The sequence below is a fragment of the Chinchilla lanigera genome, unplaced genomic scaffold, assembly GCF_000276665.1.
Source record: "Chinchilla lanigera isolate Chin_1 unplaced genomic scaffold, ChiLan1.0 scaffold00019, whole genome shotgun sequence".
NCBI lineage: Eukaryota > Metazoa > Chordata > Mammalia > Rodentia > Chinchillidae > Chinchilla > Chinchilla lanigera.
In genome coordinates this window covers 12132445-12157011 of record NW_004955420.1, presented here as the reverse complement: position 1 = coordinate 12157011, position 24567 = coordinate 12132445, and the positions used below count along the sequence as shown (strand labels likewise).

Genomic DNA, 24567 nt, shown 5'->3' with positions numbered 1-24567 from the left:
CTGGTTCTCTCGGAGGAGCTTGTCATGCTGGCTTTCCTGATGAACTCGGCTGTTCCCATTGTCCAAGGAGTTCGGGACCTTGTTGTCACTGAGAAGGGCTTTGGTTCACTTTGGGGGAGCTCTGGTCCTCACTCTGAGCATCGCTTCCTCGCGCCGGAGGGGAAGAAGGTGCACAGCTCAGTCTCCTGGAGAAGCTTGTCGCATTGGCTTTCCTGATGGGAACTCGGCTTTCCTGATCCTCAGAGGGGCTCGGGACCTCACTGTTGCTAAGGATGGCTGTGGTATTTTTCAGGGAGCTCTGGTTCTTATTTTGAGTGCTGCTTCCTGGCTCCAGTGTAGATCCCTCCTCCTGCTAGCACAGATCCTTCATCCTGCTGGCACAGACTTCCTAGATTCCACCACTGACCTTTGGGCCTTCCCAGCGCAGATCCATGAAACAGGCCTGCATGAGACATTGTCGTGGGCTCTAGGTCTCTAGTTGGATTCGTGGGAGGCACTGTTATGAGCTCTAGGTCCTTAGCTGGACTTATGTAGGACATTATCGCGGGATCCAGGCCCTCAGCTGGATTCTTGGTCTATAGTATGTGGACAGATTTCCTGCACTCTCTTGTATATGATTCTTTGGGTGACTATTACAAATAATCTTATAAAATATGTGTCCTGTATTATATTGTTCCCCTTGCAAAAAACCCCAAACCACGACAGACTGAAAACACTTTTGCTTTCACTCTTTTTCTTCCTTTATTCTACCTATATTTGGTAGGGGGGCGGGCATGTTTTTAAACCAAAATATATTCAGGGGGCGAAAAAAACACCTTGACTATGTTTGGATAAAAAATGGTCCTCCTAGATGTCCACATCCTAATTCCTAAAACTTGTGAAGGTAACCTTTTATGTACAGTGTATGGCCTGTAAGGGACTCTACAAATATGATTAAATTAAGGATCTTGAGCGGGGGGTGATTATTCTGGTGGGACCAATGTAAGTACAGGGGTCCTGCTAGAGGAAGTGATCCAGGAGGGAAGGTGATACGGAAGCAGAGAGAGGTTTAAAGATGGAATGCTCCTGGTTTGGAAGACAGCAGAAGGGGCTGAGAGCCACAGAAAGCCACAGGATAGCTCCAGAAGCTCAAGAGCAAGGAAGAAACAGAAGCTAGCGCCTCCAGGGTGCAGCCCTGCAGACACCTTGCTTTCAGCCTAGTGAAATTATTTCAGAATTCTGACCTTAAGAACTACCACGCATTTGTGTTGTTCAAAGCCATTAAGATTGCAGTTATTTGTTACACCAGGAAACAAACTGAGCTAACTTCTTGTTGCTGGTTTGCTGTCCTGCCCAGCATTGAGTCACTCTGTTGACATCTAAGGCACATCAGGCACTAAGTGATTTCACTGGACTAAAAATAAAAGGATGACTACCTACTTTCTCTTCCCGTAGAGTTAGTGTTTCTGTTTTAATATTTAGACCTTTGGTCCACTTTGACTTTAGTTTAGTGCATGGTGATAGACTTGGGTCTAGTTTCAGTCTTTGGTATGTGGACAGCCAGTTTTTCCAGCTATCTTTATTATTAAATTTTTTAAAGAGGCTATCTTTTGGCCCCTTTGTCAAACATAAGGTGGCTGAGTGTGTTTGTGGTTGTGGCTGCATCTTCTAGTCTGTTCCATTGATCCTCGGCTCTGTTTTTTGCCAATACCAACTGATTTAATCACAGTAGCTTTGTAGTATAATTTCAAGTCAGGGATTGTGATGCCTTCTGTCTTGCCTTTGCTGTCAATCCTTGCTCAGGATTGCCTTTGCTATTCTAGGTGTCTTCTGGTTCCAGATGAATTTTAGGAATGTTTTCTCTAGATCTGTGAAGTATCCTAATAGTATTTTGATCGAGATTACATTGAATCTGTATAACAATTTTGGGAGTATAGCCATTTTCATGGTGTTGGTTCTTCCTATCCATAAGCAAGGGATATCTTTCTGTTTTCTAAAATCCTCTTTGATCTCTTTTTTCAGACTACTGTAATTTTCACTGTATGGATCGATTCCTAAGTATTTCAATTTTTTGGAAAGCAACTGCTCAAAAGGAAAGAACAACTGGGATGAGGGAAAGGAGAAAAGAAAGAAAGAAAGAAAGAGAGAGACAGGGAGGGAGAAAGGGAGAAAGAAAGAAAGAAAGAAAGAAAGAAAGAAAGAAAGAAAGAAAGAAAGAAAAAGAAAGAAAGAAAGAAAGAAAATATATATACATACACAAGATAGCTAGGATAATTGTACTACTAATTGGTATTGCTTTATTGAAAGGAACAGTTAATGTTTAATTGTTTGATCAATCTTGCATACCTATATCCGGTAATCTGAGCAACTGCTCTGAAGACAACAATACATAATACAACAACCATTGTTAATTTCCTATCATCTTGTTTTGAAATTCTGTATTGTTTTTATTGTTTTTGTGTTGTTTTGTTTTTCTTTATTTTTGTATTTTTCTCTTTAAAATAAAAAGATGAGCTACCCCTGTGGTGTCGCACGCCTACAATCCCAGTGCTTGGGATGCTAAGGCCGGAGGATCACTTGGAGTTCAAGACAAACCTGAACTATATAGCGAGATCCTACCTCAAAACAAAAAGTTTTGGGCTAAGTCTCAGTGCTGCCCCCGAGGAGCTCAGAGACTGGTGAGCATCATCTTCTCTCTGCCTACGGCTGAACATTACTGTTTCCTCCCAGCAAGTGATTCCACCAATGAGGCAAAGGGAAGAGTTCTGCATACCTGGTCATGGATGAGCCCATGGTAGAGAATGCGCTGCATGTCCCTGCAAAGCCGCTCCAGGCCACCATACTTGGACCAGACATTGGGGCTGTTGGCTGACACCAACCCCTCCACAGTGGTCTTCAAATTGCCCAGCAGCTGCCAGTGCTCCCGCCTGCAATTAGAGCATAGTTGGTTAACTACGGTTCCTGATCTTGATCACATCAGAGGAAGTCTAAACTAAGAAGCCTCCTGAGCTACATGCTAATATTGCCCCCTATTAAATTTCACCTAGGCAGAAGACTCAACTATGACAGGATTGAAGTTGTACAGAACACTAAAATTAAAAACAAAAACTCACATTTACACAGCACATTATGCTTTGCAAGTGATTTCATCTACTACCTCATTCAACCTTCATGTAAGTAGTCTACAACTCTGTGTTTTTAGAAGTGTGACCCATCGGAACCAGAAATCTTTGTTTGGTTTTGTTTTTGAGACAGGGTCTCACTATGTAGTACAGACTGGCCTATAACTCACCACAATTACAGGCATGTAACACAATATGGGCTTAGAACCAGACATCTTTTTACTACTTTTTATTCACTACGTTTCTAAGCATTAAGAATAGGATAGAGAAGGACAGAAAGTGCTTTTATACACACACACACACACACACACACACATATTAGGGATAAGGATTCAGATTATCCATGATTTTTTTTTTAATCCATGATTTTTTCAGGTTTTTGGTTTTTTTTTGTACTGGGGATCAAACTCAAGACCTTATGCTTCCCAGGCAGGTACTGCACTGCTGAGCTCTATCCCCAGCCCTGATCCATGATTTTTTAAGCCAAAATTGAGACAGGTTTTAAGTTTGCACTAACCCTCTTTGAGAAATACTCCAGAGCAGTCAGCTACCAATTTATCTCTTAGACCAGCAATGGCAAACCTTTTAGAGATCAAATGCCCAAACTGCGACCCAAAACCCACTGATTTATTGCAAGATGCCAACACTGAATTAAATCTGAATAGTAAGGAGCCATGTGAAAGCTCGGAGGAGTCACGGCTCTTAACATTACGCCCCTACTCCTTTACAAGCATGCGCATGGCCGGGATGTGCGTTGCTATCTAATGCTGGGCTACCGGGTGATACTGGAGCGACTTGGCTTGTGTGCCAATGGAGCAGGCTTGCGTGCCCGCTGCAGCACATGTGCCACGAGTTCATCACCACAGTCCTAGACTGTCTGACGTGCTTTAGGGGAAAAGTCTGAAAACTGCTGTCCTAGGTGAGATTCAAGGTTCCTCTCAAATCATTCTCCAGCATTTTCTCCACATAAATTTCCAGCCCAAGAAAAACAAAAGCCAACTGCAACGGAATGAACAGGCTGGAGAACTGAATCCAATAGGAAGAGGAAAACCTGAGCGGATGAAGCATCACAATCCACCTCACAGACCCCCACTGTTCCGTAACACACTTTCATGTTCCTTTTAGTTCTTACTAGGCTACTTTTCTTTCTTCTTTTTAACGACCATCACAGGAAATGGAATGATTTCTTCAGGAAACTTTTACCGTAATAGTTTCATATCATGTAAATACTGGGGGGAGGGCCCTGAATCAAATTTTTTTCTTGTTTTTTTTTGTTGTTGTTGTTGATGGTGGTACTGAGGATCAGACCCAAGAGTGCTATACCAGTGAATTATATCTCTAGTCCTTTTTATTTTGAGATAATGTCTCACTAAGTTGCCCAGACTGGCCTCAAGTTTGAGATCCTCCTGACTCAGCTTCCTGAGTAGTTGAGTACAGGCATATGCCATGGTGCCCTGCTAGAATTCTATCAAAACTCAAAACTAATCTCTTTTGTACAATTTCTGAACTATTCTTTTTTTCTTTTTTTTGAGACAAGATCTTGCCATGCAGTTCAGTCTGGCCTTGAACTCACTATGCAGCCCACACTGGCCTAGAACTCACTCAAGCCTCCTGTCTCAGCCTTCTGAATGCTGGATTTACAAGTATTCACCACCACGCCTAGTTTTTCTGAGCTATTCTAAGAAAGTGGATGAGTGAAGCTGGGCATGGTGGCACATGCCTGTGTCTTGAGGCAGGAGGATCACTGAATACTTGAGAGGCTGAGGCTGGAGGGTCGTTATGAGCTCAAAGACAGCCTTGTCAACATAGTGAGTTCAATGCCAGTCTGAACTATACAAGAAGACCTTGTTTAAAAAAAAAAAAAAAAAAGTGCATGAGTGAAGTAAAGGCAGACAATAAAGTCCTCAAATAAAATTAATGACAGTAGTAGGGTCATTTAGCACATGTGCTGCCAAAGCGAGCACATGCAGTGTCATCTAAAATGGGAGATCCGGATAGATTGCACTATGGTGTTTTTACTCTGTGGAGCTGTGAACAAGAATGCATTTGAAGCCAGGTACGATGGCACGCATGTATAATCCCAGCTGTGAGTTCAAGGCCGACTTGAACTATATAGGCTCTGTCCCCGCTGCAAAAAAAAGCAAAGAATGCACGTGAATTGGGAGACATCAAGTATTCATAATCCCATTTCGTTTAACGTCAGAGGCAACAGACCCCTCGTTCTATTTCTATGCCAGATCTGGGGGGCGGCAGAAGAGAACTACAGTGCCCACAGGACCAAGGTGGTCACCACAATGTCACTTACTATTACACTGTGAAAAATTCACAGAGGCCAACTCGGCCAACTTTTGCTCCGTGATTCTGCAACTCCTACATTTCATCAGGGCTAAGCCCTCTGGTCTAGAACACTGCCACAGTTCATAGGCCAATAGGCTACCAACAAATCTTCCCGGCCTGAGAGCCAGTCTGGCTCAGCAGGTGACTCTGCATACCTGTGGTCTAAATACCTGATGCAGGTATTTACTTCGTAATGTTCACCATCTGAGCATGCACGACAAAAGCAGATACCAAATATCTCATCATCCCAGGGCTTTGCTTCCAAAATCATACAAGGGCACTGGAATCCTAGAAACTTTGTGCATCAGATCTAATAACTTCCTCTGGATGAAGCTAGAGAACTTTCTCTCCCTGTGAAAAAGTGCCTGTGAGACGCAAAGCTACAGAAGAATGTGGCTCTTCTTCTACAACATACCAAAGAGTCTGTATGTGGTAAATGCTCATATGGAAGAAAAACAGATCTTTTTTAAAACTTAAGCAGGGGATGAAGAAAAAGTGAGATGTGTTATACACCTGTACCAACTCCCCACCATGAAGGTAGTCATTATGTACTGCAAACACGTACTACTGAAAATAAAAATTCCTCTACACAGGAAATCTGTTAGTCTTGACCATTTTCAGATCCTCTGTCTTAACGGCACACTGGCCACTTTCAAGAGAGTTAAGATACTAAATTCAAGTGAAGCCCACCAACAGTGGTTGGATTAATCCATTTGTGCCTGAATCCCAGATGCAAGTAAATGGATCACCATGGAGAACAGATCATGCATCTTTGTCCTGTTCTTTCAGCACATTTTTAGCAAGTGAGGTCAGTTTTTCCTAGATTACAAATGCCTGGTAACAATTATATTTAGGCTAAGAGGAGCTCTTGGGAGAGACACTTTTGCACAGAACGTTCCCCCTTGTTCATCTTAAACTAAAAGCATATCTTTCTAAGGGGTTTACCCCGCCAAGGAGGAAGTGGCCTGAGTGGCCAGGGACAGCATCAGTCCCATCTCCACGTGAATCACTTTCATCACCTTGCAGGGAAGCCTGTCTCGGAATAAAGTCTGCCCAGGTTCTTCTGGGAAGATTCTGACTACACTCCTTCTTTAAGGAGGAGCAGGAGTTGCTTACATAACTGTTTTCATAAATGCTAACTCAGTGTTCAGCTTCCACATCACAAGAAGAAGTGACACTCAAGAATAAAAGCTATCAACAAATGTTATTTTTAAAAAAGTAGTACACCATATAGCTAAAATATAACTAATCACTAAAAATAACTTAAATACATGATAAATAATAAGTGAAAGTCCTATGCAATTGTAAAATGAGAGCTAATGTAAGAAATCCACTTGATCTGGGGAGCAAATCGTCCCTCCCCAAATGCTCTCCTTACTGCTAAGAGGAAATAGCTCTGGTTTATTGGTAGAAACTCCCACAGGGTGCCAGTAATTTAGAACAGATCAAGGTATCATTATCTGAGATCACAACAGAAGGTCAGGTTGTACCAGTCAAATAATGATTTGATCCCTGAAGTAGGGAGAGAGATATGATATCCATATGCTGAAATATCATGAAAGGACTGCAATTTTTTTATTAAAGAGCTTCCAAGGTTAAATCGCATATTGAAATATTAACAACGAATATAAAATTACATTTATGATCCCAACATAAAATTACTGATATTACACTCATTGTGGTCACCTCTGGTGAGAAGAGGCCAGCGTAGAGGAGGGGAACTGTTAATAAAGCAGCAAAAGTTAGCAAACAAGAAACTGGAAAGTACCACAAAGGAGTTTTCAAATACCCAAATGTCAAGGGCTTCATATTCTGAAAGCCTGTGGTCAGGCAAGCCCCTGGGACTTGCAGTGCAGAAAGCATTTCCTGGAGAGAAGTAATGGGTCCCTCCTTAAGGAAGAGGAAAACATAGTTAAAAGAGATAATTACTGGTAACACTGAGATAGCAAGAGACTTCCACACTTAATTTGCGTTTAATATTTCTTCTGATCTGGCTATGTATTTTCTGATTTTTAAATTGTATAGTATTTAACTTGTAGACTATGTAATTTATTTATGCTGCTTTTTAAATGAATAATATGCTCAGAGAAAAAAACACCCTTGGCTTCATGATGTCATCTCTTAGCTCCGGGGCACCCAGGGGCACCTGACCATTGCCGGGTCCCATCCCTCTAATGACACACAGTAGATTCTTCATATCTAGCAGGAAATAGGAGGATCTATAGGCATAGGACCCAGCAAATGCCCACCAGCATACTGAATTTAGGTAACACTGAGTTTACTGAATTTCAACGAGTAGATGTTGGGGACCACTATAAAGCAGCTCTGAGCAGGATTTAATATTAACCAATTGGCTTTCCGCGTTTATTTGTGAGTTGTCTGAAGCTTAGGCACCTTGTCTGCCACCCCAATTAACTACAAGGAGACTGCAGCTGCAGGCATCTCACTCCTGCTGTGAAGGCCTTCCTGGAGATAACATAGTTCTCCTGATTGACATTAATTTACTACTTGGGAAAATTCTCCTGAGGTCCCACGAGATTCCCAAGTTTTCTTGAGTATCCTCCTCCTTTGTTTAAAAACCAAATAAATACGGGCCGCCCAGAGCAGTCTTTGGCTAACTCAAAAAATACTAAAGCTGTAAGAGAGTTAGTCCCTCCTGGCGCTCTAAAATCATTACCACTGTCTGATTTATTTAAGCCTTCGACATCCACTTGCTTGGGAGACTGCAGGCCCGATCAGCCTGCAATAACCTAGGGTTATTTAACCCGGTTTTTGATAAGTACATTTCGCAAAAGGTGGGAGAATCCCTTATCCTAGAATTACACTAGCCACAGATGACATGCAGACTTCTCAGTAGAGATTCAAATATTCTCCATCATCGGGCTGCAATCGAAACACCAACCTTCCTGCCCGGTGCGCCTCAGTGGGAATCCGGCCTGCTACCTCACTCCTCCTCCTGTGACTCTGTGCCTGCAGACCGTCTCCACAGGAAGGCCTTCTCTTGTCACCCCAGCCAGGGACTCTGATTCAGCCCCCGCTCAGCTCCCTCTCCAGAGGTTCTAAGTATCTGCCCCACCGTGAATTGCTTCGTTAGAAGCCCACAGCACATGCTGCCTGTGTCCTGTTCCTCCTAACACTATGTGAAAATGGTTCACTAATGGCATGTCTCGTTTCCTTAAGGAAAGGGTTTTTTTTCTATTTCCTTTGTTTTTTTAATAAAGTAGCAAGAAAAAATGGTACACAGCAGGAAAAGACTAAGCATCACAGCCGAGTTTACCTGAATGTGAATCTTAAGCTCTCTATAAACTAGGTGTACATCAGCTTCAGGGCCCTCACTGTAAAATGGAAATAACAACTGCCTCTGGAGTAAGGTATAACTGGCGATCTATAGACAGAGTCATTGCAGAGCAGGTAATAGTATTTCCCTTTCTCTGACCTTTCTGGCCTTTGAACTGCCATTGAATCAATCTAGTGAATCCTGTTAAGTCAGTAAGGGCACTGAGAATAAAATCTCCTTATTCTACTGCAGAGAAAGTACTGCCAACAATTCTGTGAGATCAGACAGTTGGCAACATCCTCACGTCTGCTCACAGCTCACCACATCCAATGATTCTCTCAAGTGCACTTAAGCAAAGGTCAAGTGGCTCTAGGTGAGCACAGACTTCAAAGCCCTATTTATGCTCCCAGCACCTTCACTAAAGCAGCAAAGCCTTCCTCAAATACTGGATGTGGCTTGTCCTCGGCAGAGACTCAGATTTGCTTGATAAGTGGTAGAAACACCACTGTGTTGGCTGCACAACAGTAAGCCTGACTTGGTGTAGCACTGCATAGATTGTCTGTGTAGCAGAGCGCTTTAGAAACCAGGTAAAGGAGGCACACAAAGCCGCTTCAAAAGCAAAAACACAGAAGGAAAACTAAGTGTTTAAACCTTCAGGTTTAGGTTTAAATATCTGAAAGTAAAAGGTAACTATTATTAGAACTAAAACCAAGTTACATTAAAAGTTGCTAAGTGATGGAAACCACAAAAAATTATAAAAATAATTTTTAAAAGATGATAAACAGGTGTATTAGCACACATCTGTAATCCCAGCATACAGAAGGCTGAGGCAGGAGGATGGCAAATTTGAGATCAGCATGAACTACATGGCAAGACCCTGGTCTCACAATAACAACACCCCTCCCCCAAAAAACAAAAAAAAACCCCAAAACCAACACCAAACAGGTATAAGGTAAAAATAAACCCAACTTTTCGCAGAATAAACCTAATTTGCAGAATAACCTAAAACAGAATAAACCTAACTTTTTGCGTGTGATGCTTAAACACAGGGCCTCCCACCTGCTAGACAAACACTCTTTCATTGAACTATATCCCAGACAGCCCTCAACTATTTAAAACAAGAGTGAATCAAAGAAAAAGACAGTAAGAAACTATGATGTTAACATCAAGGTTGTATTCAAGGAAAGAATCATTTCAAAAGATGAAGACAGAATAATGAAGTCATAGTCTAATCTTGTCCAAAATACAAAAAACATTATATATAATCCACATATACCTATCAAAGACTGCAGAAAATAAGCCAGGCACAGGGGCACACACCTGTAATCCCAGCACGTGGGAGGCTTGGAAAGAGAATTGCAAGCTTGAGGCCAGCCCGGGTGACTCAGTGAGATTCTGTCTCAAAAAAAAAATAAATAAACAGGTCTGGGCATGTAGCTTAGTGCAAGGCCATGGGTTCTATCCCTAGCATACCTCAAAAACAAAAACCTGCAAAAAATATAAAATAAGTAAATAGAAAAGGAAAAATGAAAGGAAAAAATGGGGTTTAACATTCAGATCATAAAAACCAAAAACAACAAAAAAATGTGATTAGAACAACTAAATGATACACACGTAATAAAAGGGGTTTATTACATCCAGAAAGCAATATCCTGTAAAACACTGCTGAAAAGCACCTCTAAAATATCTGCAGAAACTGGCCTCACACTAAGGCACACACTCAACAATGTCAAGAAAGCCTCTAAAACAGGAGTAGTGTACACCACATTCACAGGCCAGCAAGCAGTATGACTATGGGTTTAAAAACTGAACAGATAGAAAAACGAAAATAGAAGCCCTCAAAAAATTTTAAATTATCTTATTTTTTCAGTTTTTATTTTCATTAGTCCACGTTTGCAGTAGTTAATGGTCATATTCCTTATGGGAGCTGAAGATGTACATTTACATGTCTTAATTCTTTTTTACATTCCCTACCCTTCATCTCTCGGTCCCCCTCTCTTTTGCAAAAGCCCTATCTCCTTTTTTCCTATAATCTATCTTTTATCTTGCTCTTTGTTTATACTTTGGATTTCTCATATAACAGAAATCATGCCATATTTAAGCTTATGTGTCTGATTTACTTAACACTATGGTCTCGAGGTATGTCCATTTTCCTACAAATGACTAAAGTTTATCCTTCTTTATGGTACAGTAGTACTCCATTGTGCATGAATACCACATTTTCTTTATCCATTTATCTGCTGATGGACTTACAGGTTGCTTTCAAGATTTGGCTATTATGAATTGTGCTGTTATAAACACGGGTATGCATGGATCACTGTAATATGACATTTTCTAACTCTTTTAGGAAGATACTTAGGGGGAGCAGAGTTGGGTCACATGGAATTCCTATATTTAGTTTTTGAGGAATCTCATACTAATTTCCACGGTAGTGGTTCTAGTTCAAACTCCCACTGGCAATGGAGAATGTTTCCTTTTCCTCACAGCCTCAATAGCATTTGCTTTCTTGAGGATGGCCGTTCTTTCTGGAAAGACAAAATCTCCATGTTGTAAAACTCTCTTTTAAAGGGTTCTTGTGTAAGCAGAAAGAAAATGATGGCCTTGAAGGAAGGCAGAGGAGGAACAGCTGGCTCTGCTCTGGTTTGGGGCACCAGTGTCCCTTGGGGGAGGGGCAGGCCCCAGGAGGTGGGGCCTAGAGGAAGGGTCCTGGGGCACTGCCCCGAAGGGTGTCCTGGGACCCTGGCCCCTCCTCTCTCTTCTTTTGTTTCCTGTTCCACTATGAACTGAACAGCTCTGCTCCACCAAGAGCTTCTGCGTGCTGGTCTGCCACGCAGAGTCCCAAAGTGACAAGACCAGGGGCCCACGGTGTGAAAACCTCCGAAAGTGCAAGGCAGCATAAACCTTTCCTTCCGTTTTGTTTTTCTGGGGTGGGACCCAGAGCCTCGGCACGGAGCTACAGGCCAGCCCTTTGTCTTCTTACTTTGGGACAGGGTCTCGCTGAGTTGCTAAATTCTCAGAACTTGCAACCCTCCTGTCTTAGTCCCTCAGAGCACTGGCATTACAGGCGTGCACCACAATGCCTGCTCTCTCCTTCCTGTAAACTGACTGTCTCAGGTATTCTGTCATAGAGGTGGAAGTCTGACTAACACAGGTTACTCTGGCTTTCTTCTTTTTTTTTTTTCTTTTTTTGAGACAAGGTCTTGCTATGTAGTTCAGACTCACTTGTAGCCCAGGCTGGCCTCCAACTCCCAGTGATCCTCCTGCCTCAGCCTCCCAAGTGCTGGGATTATAGGTGTGCACCATCATTCACAGCTATCTCACAGACATTCTGAGATAATTTGCTAACTCTCTACTTAGTTAGTACAATTATGAATTTCCTTTAATAATCTTCCCTCCTCCAAATTAAGTGTATTTTAAACACCAGTGAGGCTGAGCCAGAGGACCTAAAAATATGTAAGCATGCTGGGATAGCTGTTTCCAGAAAAATGTACATTAACATCTATAATAGCACTGCAGAATTAAACTTCTGCAATGCTAGGTGTTCTATACCTGCATTGTCCAGTATGGCAGCCACCAGCCACTGCAACTTTTAAGAACTTCAGGGGCTGGGGATTTAGCTCAGTGGCACAGTGTCTGCCTGGCAAGTGCAAGGTCGTGAGTTCAATTCCCGGTACTGGAAACCACCCCCCCCCCAAAAAAAAGAACTTCAAATCTGGAGCTGACGGTGCAGCTCAGCAGTGAGTGTGCTTGCCTGCCATGTGCAAGGCCCTAAATTCAATCCCCAGCTCAGGAAAAAGTGAACAAACAGAAAATTTAAAATCAGAATGGTGCCAGGCGTGGTGGTGCACATCTGTAATCCCGGCACTCAGGAGGCTGAGGCAGGAGGATCGTTGTGAGTTTGAGACCAGCCTAGGCTACAAAGTGAGCTCAAGGCCAGCCTGACCTGCAGAGAGAGACCCTGTCTCAAAAAGACAAAATAAATAAATAAATCAGAATGATGCAATTAGGAAACTGAAATTTTAAGTCTGATTTGATTTTAATTAATTTAAACTTGTTCCTAGGGCCCTAGTCCTCTCAAGAGGCTCTAAATAATTTGATATACTCTTCCTCCCACCATAGCACAACTGTCCATGTCCCATTCCTCCCTTTTTCCTTTTTTCCTTTTTCTTTGAGGGGAGGGGATTGAAACAGGGTCTCACTATGTAGTGCAGGCTGGCCTTGAACCTGCTTATGTATCCCAGGCTGGTCTCCAACTCACAGGGATCCTCCTGCCTCAGCCTCTTGAATGCGGGAGAATGCTCGATTTCAGGCATGGGCCACCACACACAGCCCCATTCCTCCTAATAATTCTTAAAACCTGGAATTTAAATTTCCATGTGGCAGTGGAAATCATATTGGGCACAGGAGGACTATAGTCACCCAGAGAGGCTGGTAAAACTTTTGTTGGAGTTGTTGGGTTTTTTTTGGACGGGGTTTACCAGAAATCAAACTTAGGACTTTGTGCTTGCCAGGCAGGCACTTGTTCCACTGAGCTATATCCCTGGCACTGGAGGTTTTTAAAAAGAAGAAAGAAGAAGTAGAAGGAGGAAAGAAAAAGAAAAAAATCCATCTCGCAGAAGTGAGAAAGCTGTAAGAAACAGAAACGGCTGTGGGGAGAAAACCCTGAGAGAGGCTCAGGCTTAGGGTTTTGCAGTCAGCTTCTCTGCCCACCCCACTCTGGGTTCTGACAACAGCAGTTTTTCTAAAAGGTTCAAGGCTGCATTTCTGGGCTTTTCTGTTCTAATAATTGAACTACCGGTATGGGACTGCTCAGAAATCATCCTGCTGTGTTACCTGTTCTATATAAACTGTCAGCCCTCAGCATGATCAAAGAGAAAATAATGAAAATTAATAGAGAGAAAAGGAAAAAAGAGGCCCTGCCAATACCAAAGGTACCTACGTCACTTGCCTGACTGTAAAAAGCACGGCCAAACTGTGCTTAATGTTTTCTTTGCTTTGCTTTTTGAAGGCAGAGTCACTACTCCAGGCTGACCTTGAACTGGGGGGTGATCCTCCTGCCTCAGCCTCCCAAGTGCTAGGATTACAATAATGCACCACCAACCCAGCTCATGCTTTCATTCTTTGAACAAATGTTCATTGAACACCAACTCCATGTCAAGCAGTGTGTTAGGCACTGGGGTTATAGTGATTAAAGAGGAAGCGTCCCCGTCTCCCAGGGAATTCAGCATGTAATGCAATGATGGAAACAGCCACTCATATAACTACAATAGTTATGATGTGAGCAGTGTCATGACAGGGAGATGGCAAGAACAGGCCAGGATGCCTTCTCAGGGAGTGTCACTTACAGGATGACTCAGCCCTCCAGGCAGAGAGGGATGTTGCAGGGAGTGTACAGATCAGGAATTTGAAAGACAAGAATGATGTCATGATTCTATCACTAGGAGTTTCTCAGGGACTACCACGCAGACTGAATGCCAGGATAAGGAGTTTTGACTACATTCTATTTCCAAAGGGAAAACCAATGAACATTTCTGAGCAAAATACCATTATAATTGTGTGGGGTTTTTTTCTTTTGGCTTTTCGACACAGGGTCTCAAAATTCAGGCAGGTCTCAAACTCACTACTTAGCCCAAGCTGGCCTCCAATTCATGGTAATCCTCCTGCCTCAGCCTCCCAACTGCTGGGATTACAGGCGTGTGCCACCATGCCTGGCAATAATTGTGCTTCTGAAAAATGAATTTAGCAGCAGTGAAGAGGCTCTCTGGACATGGAAGATTAAATTCTGACAGAAAGATTAGAAGGTTACCAGAATAATCCCTAAGGAGAGAGAAGTCTACAGTGAATGTATTGTTTTTTGTTGTTGTGGTTTTAGTTTTGGTTTTGGTTTTGGTTTTTCAGACAGGGTGTCGCTCTGTAGTAGCTGGCCTCGAACTTTGCAGTGACCCTCCTGCCTCAGCCTCCCAAGTGCTGGGATTACAAGTATGTGCTATCATGCCTGGCTTTAATTTACTGTTTATATCTGCAAGAATTTATGGCCCTTGATTTTGGTGACAGAACTCTGGTTTTCCCTGAGGGAACCACTCCTTACCACCCACTCTAGACCATAAGGTTCCAAGGTATTGCACTATCTTAGGATCTCGCTAGGAGCTTGTGCTGGGTATAGAACTTAGCCCTGACCGATAGCATCTTCCATGCTTTGATCATAGGAAAGGGAAACAACTCAAAGCAAGACAAAAAAAAAGCGTCAGTGCCACAGTGGGGTTTTTTGTTGTTTTGTTTTGCTAAATGTAGAGTTGCTAAGGATCGTCCGGTAGAAGTTTGCCTGAGCATGAAACCCACACCTCAGCAAGCAGAGCCCCCAAGCCTGGGACAAATACTTAACCTGGAGCACCTACATGTGGCCATGCCTGAAACAAGTCTATGCTCTGGATTTGTAAGGACACAGACTATGTATTGTACAACTGGAGAAAAAGAAGGCTTCAAGAGGAAAATAAAGAGAGCATTCCCAGAATGTAGCGGCTGCCTGATTATGGGAAACAGAGAGGAAAATAGCACATTTCACTCTGAGGTCCTGGCTTGGTTGACTGAGTGGAAAATGTTAGTAAGTCAGACAGGGGGCAGAAGAGCAGGCTGTGGCCCGCTGAATGACCTCGGTTCAGAGATACGAGAAAGTGTCTCGCTACTTAAGCTCTGATTTTATCCAGATGACTGCAGAAGGAATAGAGCAGTATATGTGAATTCCAAGCCCAGATGCAAGCTGCACGGCCAAAGGCAGTTCCTATCATCCCTAAGCACTACGGCACTTTGCTAGAAGCTGGTTAGCTAGATGGAAAACAACACCGGAACCTCTGACGTAACTACACTCCTAGGGGGAAATTGAAAGCTAAGTTGCCCTCCCAGTCCTCAGTGTGCTCAACTCAGATTGAGGAGCCCTAGAGGGGAAAGAACAAGCTCCACCACCGCAAACAGTAAGCTGGGGAGCATAAAGGCCCCACGTTTCAAGAGAACTGGAGAGCAGATGGAAGTAGACAAGCCTGTGCACACTGCATCCCAGCACCCCGGGAGACCTGTGCACACCACCCAGGCTGGAAGGCATTATTCCCATTCAGACAGCCAAAGTAACCTGACAAAGACAAGCAGAGAAGCTAGGATTCAAATGCAGCTCTATTTGACTTTTTTTTTAATGTTTTTAGACAGAGTCTCACTATGCCGTTCAGGCTGGTCTTGAACTCACTTTGTAGCCCAGGCTGGTCTCAAACTCACAACAATCCTCTTGCCTCAGCCTCCCGAGTGCTGGGATTATAGGTGTGCGCCACCACACAACTTTAAAGCTTATGCACATTTCACTCTATCAACTGCTTTCAGAAACTATGTAGAAAAACCGTATCCCTCATGCTTAAAAACGATGCCATGTCAGCCACGGTGGCACTCACTTGTAGTCTTAGCACTCAAGAGGCTGAGACAGGAGGATTCCCATAAGCCCAAGGCCAACCTGGGCTGCACAGTGAGTTCAAGGTCTGCCTGAACTATATACTGAGATCCTGTCTCAAAAAACAAAAACAGGCCACTTTTCCTTCCTGCCCATGCCATTCTTTTCTTCTGTTCAAGCCATTTTCCTTTCTACTGGCATAAACCTGCTGGCTCTGGGCACACCCCTCTCTTTCAGCTCTAATAAAATGAGCTTTTCTCATAGTGTTGTGTGAAACATCCAGTGGCTTATTTGTTGTGCACAAAACCTGGAAACCTATCCCTGACTCCATCCCCCAAGGTAACGTTCTTGGCAACAGCAGCCAGGAGGTAAAAAACGAAGCATGAAGACCGTGGATCCCTCGACTCTGCCCCATCACAGGGATGGCCTCAGCCACGGAGATATATTCCACTCCCTATAGGCTACCCCTTCCCAAGCTGCACCCTCAGTGCCCCTGGGGGACAAACACCACCCCACACTAGGCCCGGGTCTGCCTAACAGAAGGCCCTGGAGCCAGGGAAGTCACCATCCAAGCCTGCCACCATTCTTCCCCTTCGAGAAGCGGCTGGTGTAGCAGACGGTACCGTCTGAGCTCATATCCCTTTTCCAGTCATGGCTATTCGGCAATGCAAAAAGAAACCAGGAAATTCTCCAAGGACCCCGAAAAGTTTGCTGACAGATTCTACACTGACAGTGGCATTCAATCTGATCTGGCAAGATGTCCAGCTCATCCTGGTTTCCTACTACACAACAATAGATAGAAGAAAGGACTGTAAGAGCTGTAAGTCAAGCCAATGTAGAAGTCTTTGTGGCTGTATCCAACGATAATCAGCCAACTGATGCACTGTTTGGGCCGCAAGAAGGGCCTGCGTGGGGTTGTAACCTGGGCGTGGAGAACGCGAAAGGTTATACCTGTGGGCCACCTTAGCAGATATGCACCAGGGCATGACCAAACCTGTAAATGATGATAAGCTCAGGACCATCAGTCAGGGCCCTGATGAAAACCCAGCTGCTCTCCTGCACTGGTTTGCAGAGGTATTCCATAAACACACTAATTTAATCCCGGAGCCTATAGAGGGCCAAATTATCATGGGACAGTATTTTTTTAGCCAGTCAGCTCCAGATCACAGGAGGAAACTCCAGAAACTCCACCAGGGCTCAGAAGCTGGGAGAAGTCAATTGGTCAATGTGGTTTACACCATCTTTAACAACCATGACCAAGCAGAGGAGTTGAGTAAGGAAGAAAGGCAGGCTAAAGCCATCCTGGCCTTAATAAATAAGGCCCATGATAAAGCCTGCAGCACCAAGGAGAACCCAGTTAATCCAAAGAGCGATGGAAGCAAGCATGAATGCGTCAAGCACCCTCAAATCTGCCTTGTCCTTGCTGGGCCTGTGTGAATGTAGATGAGGACACTGAGCGTTTAAGGAGAAACTGCCATTGTCCCCAGAAGGGCATGAGGTCATCCACTACCATAGTGGCCAGGGAACGCCAGTGCCCGAGATAGTCTGTGGGGCCCTAGCACAAGGACATCCCCATAGAGGCTTGGGTAACTCTAAATGTTACAGATCAACAGTACACTCTTTGCAATACTAGGGCATCTCACTCGATTCTAACCTGCTACTAGGGTGAGTGATCAGCTCATTTCTCAGCTGTTGTGAGTCTTGAGTGAGTTAACTGTTTAGTTTTCTTTACCCCCACTCTCAACTGCTAACTGGGAGATTTCCTTTTCCAAGCTGCCTTCATGGTAATACCAAAGTGCCCCGTACCAGTAACTGGAAAAGATATACTCTTCCTCCTCAAGGCCACTCTGCCACTTAAACTCTGGTACCCCTTGTCCTAGTTGGCAGGGACCCAGCCAGCCTGGCTCTATCAGGCCCAATTCTCTGTTGAAGGTTGATCCAAGCATAGTATGATGGCAGCCCATGGAGAGCTGTCACGGGCCACTCCAGTAATCACTCAGCTGATCACTCAGTAATCACCTGAACTATACGTTCACAGAAGGCAGTGTTACCTTAACCCATCAAAGCCTCGTGTTCCATTTTTGGAACACCCATAACAATAGAACACAGTAAAATTTCTGCTCTTCAAATTCTTGTTCTTTGAATGTTTCTAGGTGACATATATGAATTTCAAGCAAAAATTTAAAAAATTACAGTTTTCTGCATAAAGAGTTAAAAGAGAAGTAGGCAGGGGCTAAATTCCATCATCGATACATTTTTAGAAACAGGGTTGCTAGTGCCATGCTAGTCCCTGTACAACAAACTGATTTTACCAATGGTCAAGCCATTGGAACATGGCGCCTAGTGTAAGATCTCAGAATCATCAATGAGGCAGTGGTGCCTACTCTCCCTATTGACAGATCCATTCACCCTCCTTACACAAATCCAGGGAGATACAAACGGCTTTCTGTCCTTGATCTCAAGGATGCCTTCTCTTCCATCCCCATGGACCCTAACTCTCAATATTTGTTAGATTTACCTCTTCAAGGTAAAACCCAAGCCACCTGAGGCACCTGGAAACAGACCACAAACCTTACATACCTGCGAACCAGTAGTCAGCCTCAAATTTTCTTTCTGAAAAGAAAACAACACCAGGGTGGTGGCACATATCTATAATCCTAGCCCTCAGGCGGCTGAGGCAGGAGGATCACCATGAGTTTGAGGCCAGCCTGGGCTACATAATGAGTTCCAGGCCAGTCCAAACTACACAGCTAGACCCTGTCTCAAAAAAAATAATAAATAAATAAATAAATAAATAAATAAATACAGCTGGGCATGGTGGCACACACCTAAGATTGCAGCACTCAGGAGGCTGAGGCAGGAGGATCACCACAAGGTCAAGACCAGTCCAGGCTACATAGCAAAATCCTGTATTTAAAAAAAAAAAAACGGCATGGTGGCACACTCTTATAATCCTAGCATTTGGGACTCTGAGGGAAGAGGATCACAGCAAGTTCAAGGCCATCCTGGGCTACATAAGCAAGTTTAAGGTCAGCCTGCACTACATAGTAGACCCTGCCCTCAAAAACAAAAACACAAGCAAACAAAAAACAGAGAAAACACCAACCAATCTGCTGAGTTGGATAAGTAAATCATTTTACTCCTGCTAAGTCAAGTCAGCCCCATCCTGGAAACAGGGTCCCTCTTTGCATGTCTTATGTAGCTAGTTTTACTATTTTCTTGCTTGCCACAGCTCAACCGTATGTTTACTACTGAAAATAATTTCTGTCTTGAGACTCCAAGACATTGCTTCCTGTGTGGTAAATTCCCACTTGTGCCTTTCAGCAAACTGGACAGGAGCATTTAACCTTGTAACTTTTATTCATGCTTCTCATAGCCTATTCGGACCATGCATACTTAATCTCTTTGTCAAATTCGTTTCTTCTTGTTTAACAGCCCTTAAACTACGAATGATGGCATCACCAAGGACCAAAGCCTACCTCCACACCCACAGCTCACCAAGAAATCCTCACAGGAGGGGCTGGGGATTTAGCTCAGCGGCACAGCGCCTGCCTAGCAAGCGCAAGGTCATGAGTTCAATTCCTGGTACCGGAAAAAAAAAAAAAAAAAAAAAAAAAAAAAAAGAAATCCTCACAGGAGGAGCAGACTCCCTTCGCCCCCTAGATCAAGCAGAGTGAGAGTTCCCTGGTCCCTGAGGAGGTACAGCCAGTACCCCTATTCAGTCGGAAGCAGCTATAGAAGAAGGACATCCTCTCTCAGCACCCCTTAACGATTTTCGGGGACCAGGTCTCTCAGAGGGGAATAATATAGATAGTACAACTGGAGCCATGGGACCACTCTTCTCTACTCAGCTCACTCTGCCAAAACCCCAGGGCCAAACCCCCTGACCTTTGTCCAGGGACCAGCTGCCCGGAGGCAGAAATGAGAAAGGACTTGGGCAGCAGATACAGCTGACCCAGCGCAGCACCCTGTCAATCACGCCATCAATCATGCTTGGAAAGCCTCCGGGGGAGGCACCCTACATCCTGCCCACATTTCAAATCTTTAACCCCATTCTGCACCAGTGCCATTTCCTTCCCGCCAGCAAAGCTTTATTAAATTTTGCTGCTTTTTCTGTATAAATAAAATAAAATGATGCCATCTCCTCAAGAAGACTGGTGTTTGTTTTGTTTGAGACAAGGTCTTGCTATGTAGTCCAGGCTGGCCTCGAACTCACAGCAATCCTCCTGCCTCAGCCTCCTGAGTCCTGGGGATTACAGGCGTGTGCCACCATACCCAGCACAAAGACTGTTTCTGAATTGGATATTGTAATGACCATAGAAAGGAAATGTTTGCAGTGACCTAGCCACAAAGCCTCAATTCTCAGGCACAACGTGTGTGTTTACCAGTGTCTGTCTGGAGCTAAGGAGACCATCAGTACCAGGAAGCTCCAATGAACAACACATTCACAGTTAACTAAGCATCAACACAGTATTGCTTTTAATAACAATGTAAATGACTTTGCAGGAAAAATCTCACTGCCAAAATGAAGTTTTGACTGAAGTTCTTTGGCTAAAAGAAAGCACAGACAGTACTATGAAAAGATGCCTACAAGGGAGGTTGTCCTGCTAGCCTGAATGACAGGCACAGAATGGTATTAAATTTAACACAATCGCATGTATTTCTTTTTTACTATTAGCATAGTAAGAGGCAGTATAGTATAGATATTAAAAGTACAGGCTAAGAGCCAGCTGTGGTGGTACTCAACTGTAATCCCAACACTCGGAAGCTGAGGCAAGAGTACTGAAGCAAGTTTGAGTCCAGCCTAACCTACAGTGAGTTCAAAGCCAGACTGGACTGGCTTTGACCCTGTCTCAAAAAAACAAACAAACAAACAAAAAAAAAAAAGACCCTGTCTCAAAAAAACAAAACAAAACAAAACAAAAAACAGACTAAGGCTAATTGCCTGGGTTTGAACCCCAGTATGATCTTGGCAGGTTATTCTGTCTATGTCTCAGATATGAAAAGATATTAATTAGAGTGCCTATCTCATACAATTGACAAGATTAAATAAGTTAATATTTGTAAGACTCTTAAAACAGTGCCTGGAATATGGTAAATACCAGTTAAATAAATAATGCAATTCCAGTTAAAAAGGGAAAAAAAACTGAACTTACATTACTGACCCAGCCTGACCCCTACGAAATATTAGAGGAAAATCAAAGTAACTTTAAAACTTGTTTAGAGCTTACAGGGGATCTTTCATATGAATCATTTCACAGACATCTGGAGGAAGAATAAATACCCAAATATACATAAGCAGAAACTAAAGCGTGGAAAGGGGAAGTAAGATGTTCAGTTTTATTTAGTACACATCATTCAGTGGTCTCAGGCACAAACCCAAAATCCACTCAGTCCAGGCTTTGTCCAGGACACCTGTGCACATAAACGTGGAGTCACCCTTACAAATCACAAAATCTTCACCCAAGCATAGCATTTCAATTCTCCCCTGAGAATAGTTTCTCAAAGGCAAATATACTGCCTCCAGTTTTTGGATCTCAGCTGCTCCTGAAACATCACCTTACCTTAAATTGTTTCTAAATGTCAAAGAAGACTTCTTTGAATCATATTCCTGTTATAACCTGCCATCCCAGCCTTCAAGAGAGATTAAGAACAATTTTTGTTGCTATTCCAGTGCTGGGATGGAACCCAGATCTTCCTGCAAGGTAGGCAGGTGCTCTACCACTAAGCAACATCCTCAGCCCCAAGGCCAGTTATTAATGAAACAAACTCTAAACAGACTCCAACTGATCATTTAGTCATAGTAGCCTTTAAAATCTCAAATCCTCAGTGGCACTGCATTTGCTAGCATTTGCAAAGCCCTGGGTTCCAGTCTCAGCCACACACAGACAGACAGACAGACAGACACACACACACACACACAGTCCTGGTTTCCAGCCTCAGCAACACACACACACACATACACACCCTTGATTTCTAGAAGATTCAGGCTTTCTGACAATAGTTCCATATAAATGTGAATTTGCTTAGTTTGCATTGTGGGGAAGAAGTGAAAGGTCTGAAGATGAAAAGGAAATGACAGAAAGATCCTGCCACTCTAACAGGGACTCAGCATTGACAAAGGGCACGCACACAATTTCTGTGCGAACTGCCAACACAAACTCGCTTTTCATCCACAGGCCTTCCGCGCCCCCTTGCCCACACTCGTCCTTGCTTCACCTTATTCCTAAACCACTCCTAACCTCTCACCTTTACTCCTAGAAATCTTTACAACGTCACCCTCTTCATACTGGCCCGGCTTGCTGTCACCTACAGTTGCAGCCAGGGCACTAGCCCTGTCTCCGGTTCCTGTCTTTAGAGTGTGGCCCCAAGAATCTCACCACGGCACCCTGAATATCCGCCTCCTCCCCAGCAGTCTAGGATCTGAGTGTTACCCTTTCGTGCTCCCTTGCCCTATATGAATCCTGCCCCTTCTGCCTGGCCCTTCCGAACCCCGACCTCTCCACGCCCTGCCAATCCCTCCTCTCGGAATTCTTCCCCCAACAAGTCCCCCGCAGCGGCCAACCACACCAGGTCGTCGCTTCTGACGCTTCTCTCCGCCTCCCCGGCTCCCCGCTGCTGCGATCCCCGCGCCCTGGCTGCCCACCTGCTCTCCTCCGGCAGGCGCTCTTCGCAGCCACCCAGATCCATTCCCGCGCCGTCCGGCCGCATTTGGTGCTGCGAGGCCGCTCCTGGCCGGGGAGAGGCGACCCTATCGCTTCGGCCGCCAGGATTCTCTGAGCCCCGCGGAAACAGAGGCGGGACCCAGGGCTGCTGGGCTCCCAGGGATGTGCTACACCCAAGCGTCAGCAGCGTCAGTGACGGATTCCTCAGCTGCGGTTTCTATCCCTGCCGCCCCCATTTCCGGCTCCGGGAACTACAACTCCCAAAATTCCTTCGGGACCAGGGCGCTCCCCGGCATGCACCGCTCCAACCAATCAGAGCCCGCGTTCGCCGGGAACTGCGGTCCTCAGGGGCGTGCGTGCGTGACGGTTTGCTGGGAACGCAGACCACCAGCCGGCGAAAATCCGTGTTTGTGCTGTTCCTATCGCACCTTTCCTATGAGAACTAGATACAGAGGTGTAAACCAGGAAATAACGCTAGTTCAATACAACTCCAATTAGCCCCACTTCACCCTACCCCTAACTTAACACCTGTTGATGGTATTTGGAGACTCGGGCTTTTAAATGAAGAGCTCACATATTCTGAAGGGCACAAGTTGCTTTGGGATCTCAAAAGGAGAGCCCAGTAGCCCGGCATGGTGGCTAAAGCCTGTACTCCCAGAACGTTGGGAGATTGAAGAAGGAAGGCAAGTTCGATCCCAGCCTGGGCAGTTTAGTGACTTTGGGAGACCTTTCTCAAAGTAAAAAATAAAAAGGGCTGGGTATGTAGCTCAGTGCAAAGGCCCTGGATTCCATCCCCAAGACCACATCATAAGGGAAAGGTTTCCTAGAGGATTAATGTCAGCGTAGATTTTAAGGATAAGTACGAGTTAATCAAGAGGAAAGGGGACGAGGAAAAGAGAACAGCTCAGGCAAACACAAGGAAGTGTGCTTATTTGGGAACTGCTGGTTTTGAGTAGTAAGCAAAACTGGGAAGGGGTGGGGAACAGATTGGTGTGCTCATTCTGGTGCAAGCAGACAGACCACTAAGTGCCATTTTAAAGAGTTTGGATTTTATCCAGAATACAACGTTTCAAGGATATGCAAATCAAGTGATTTGATCACAACTGCTTAGAAATTTAACTTTGATAATGTGGAGAGGAGATGGTTATGTATTATGTTACAGGTAAGGTTGGAAGAATAGACAGACTGGAAGTCCTTAGAAGAGTCGGATTAGGCAACGCCAATGAGTGAAGCATGCCAATTGTAAGAAACAAGAGTGGCGAAAATTCTCAGCTGGAAAGCTCAGATCTTGCCCAAGGAAGGAAGTCTCACATTAATTGTAACTGAATGTTGTCAAATAAGTATATAGGGCCTAGGGTTACAAGATGCTCTGAGTTTTCAAAAGAAGCTGAAATCTACACTTCTAAGTACAGTTTCCACTTTGTTAAATGGTGGCAACAATTTTTTAATAATTTAGCTGGGTGTGGTGGTACACACTTGCAATCCCAGCACTTGAGAGGCTGAGACAAGAAGATCTAAAGTCCAGGGTCAGCCTGGGGTTCATAGTGTGACCCTGTCTCTGAAATAAATATTTAAACATCATACAGGCCAAACAAAGCTAGTCTATAAGCAGAAGGGGGTCACTGGGTTGCTAGTTCACAAACCCAGTCCTAAACCAGAGCAGTGCCTATAAGAACAAGGAGATTGAAACTACAACAAAAATCCAGGCGTCTCGGTGAAAGTCACTGGTGAGGAGGTAATACGCTATTTTTCACAACC

General features: G+C 44.2%; 1 protein-coding gene across 3 annotated transcripts in view; it reads right to left on the bottom strand.

The window, feature by feature from the left end:
- Positions 1 to 24567, bottom strand: part of Kiaa0226 (KIAA0226 ortholog) — a 62962-nt gene that overhangs the window by 30143 nt on the left and 8252 nt on the right. The window contains exons 1-2 of one of the 3 annotated variants that reach the window (XM_005383093.2): positions 22791 to 23077; positions 2753 to 2906 (exon numbers count right to left, since the gene is read on the bottom strand). In XM_005383093.2, the coding sequence (XP_005383150.1) occupies positions 2753 to 2906; positions 22791 to 22855 (219 nt within the window). In that variant the 5' untranslated portion in view covers positions 22856 to 23077. Of the gene's footprint in view, positions 1 to 2752; positions 2907 to 22790; positions 23078 to 24567 lie in introns of those variants that run through there. The other 2 variants (XM_005383094.2, XM_005383095.2) reach the window with 2 other exon arrangements.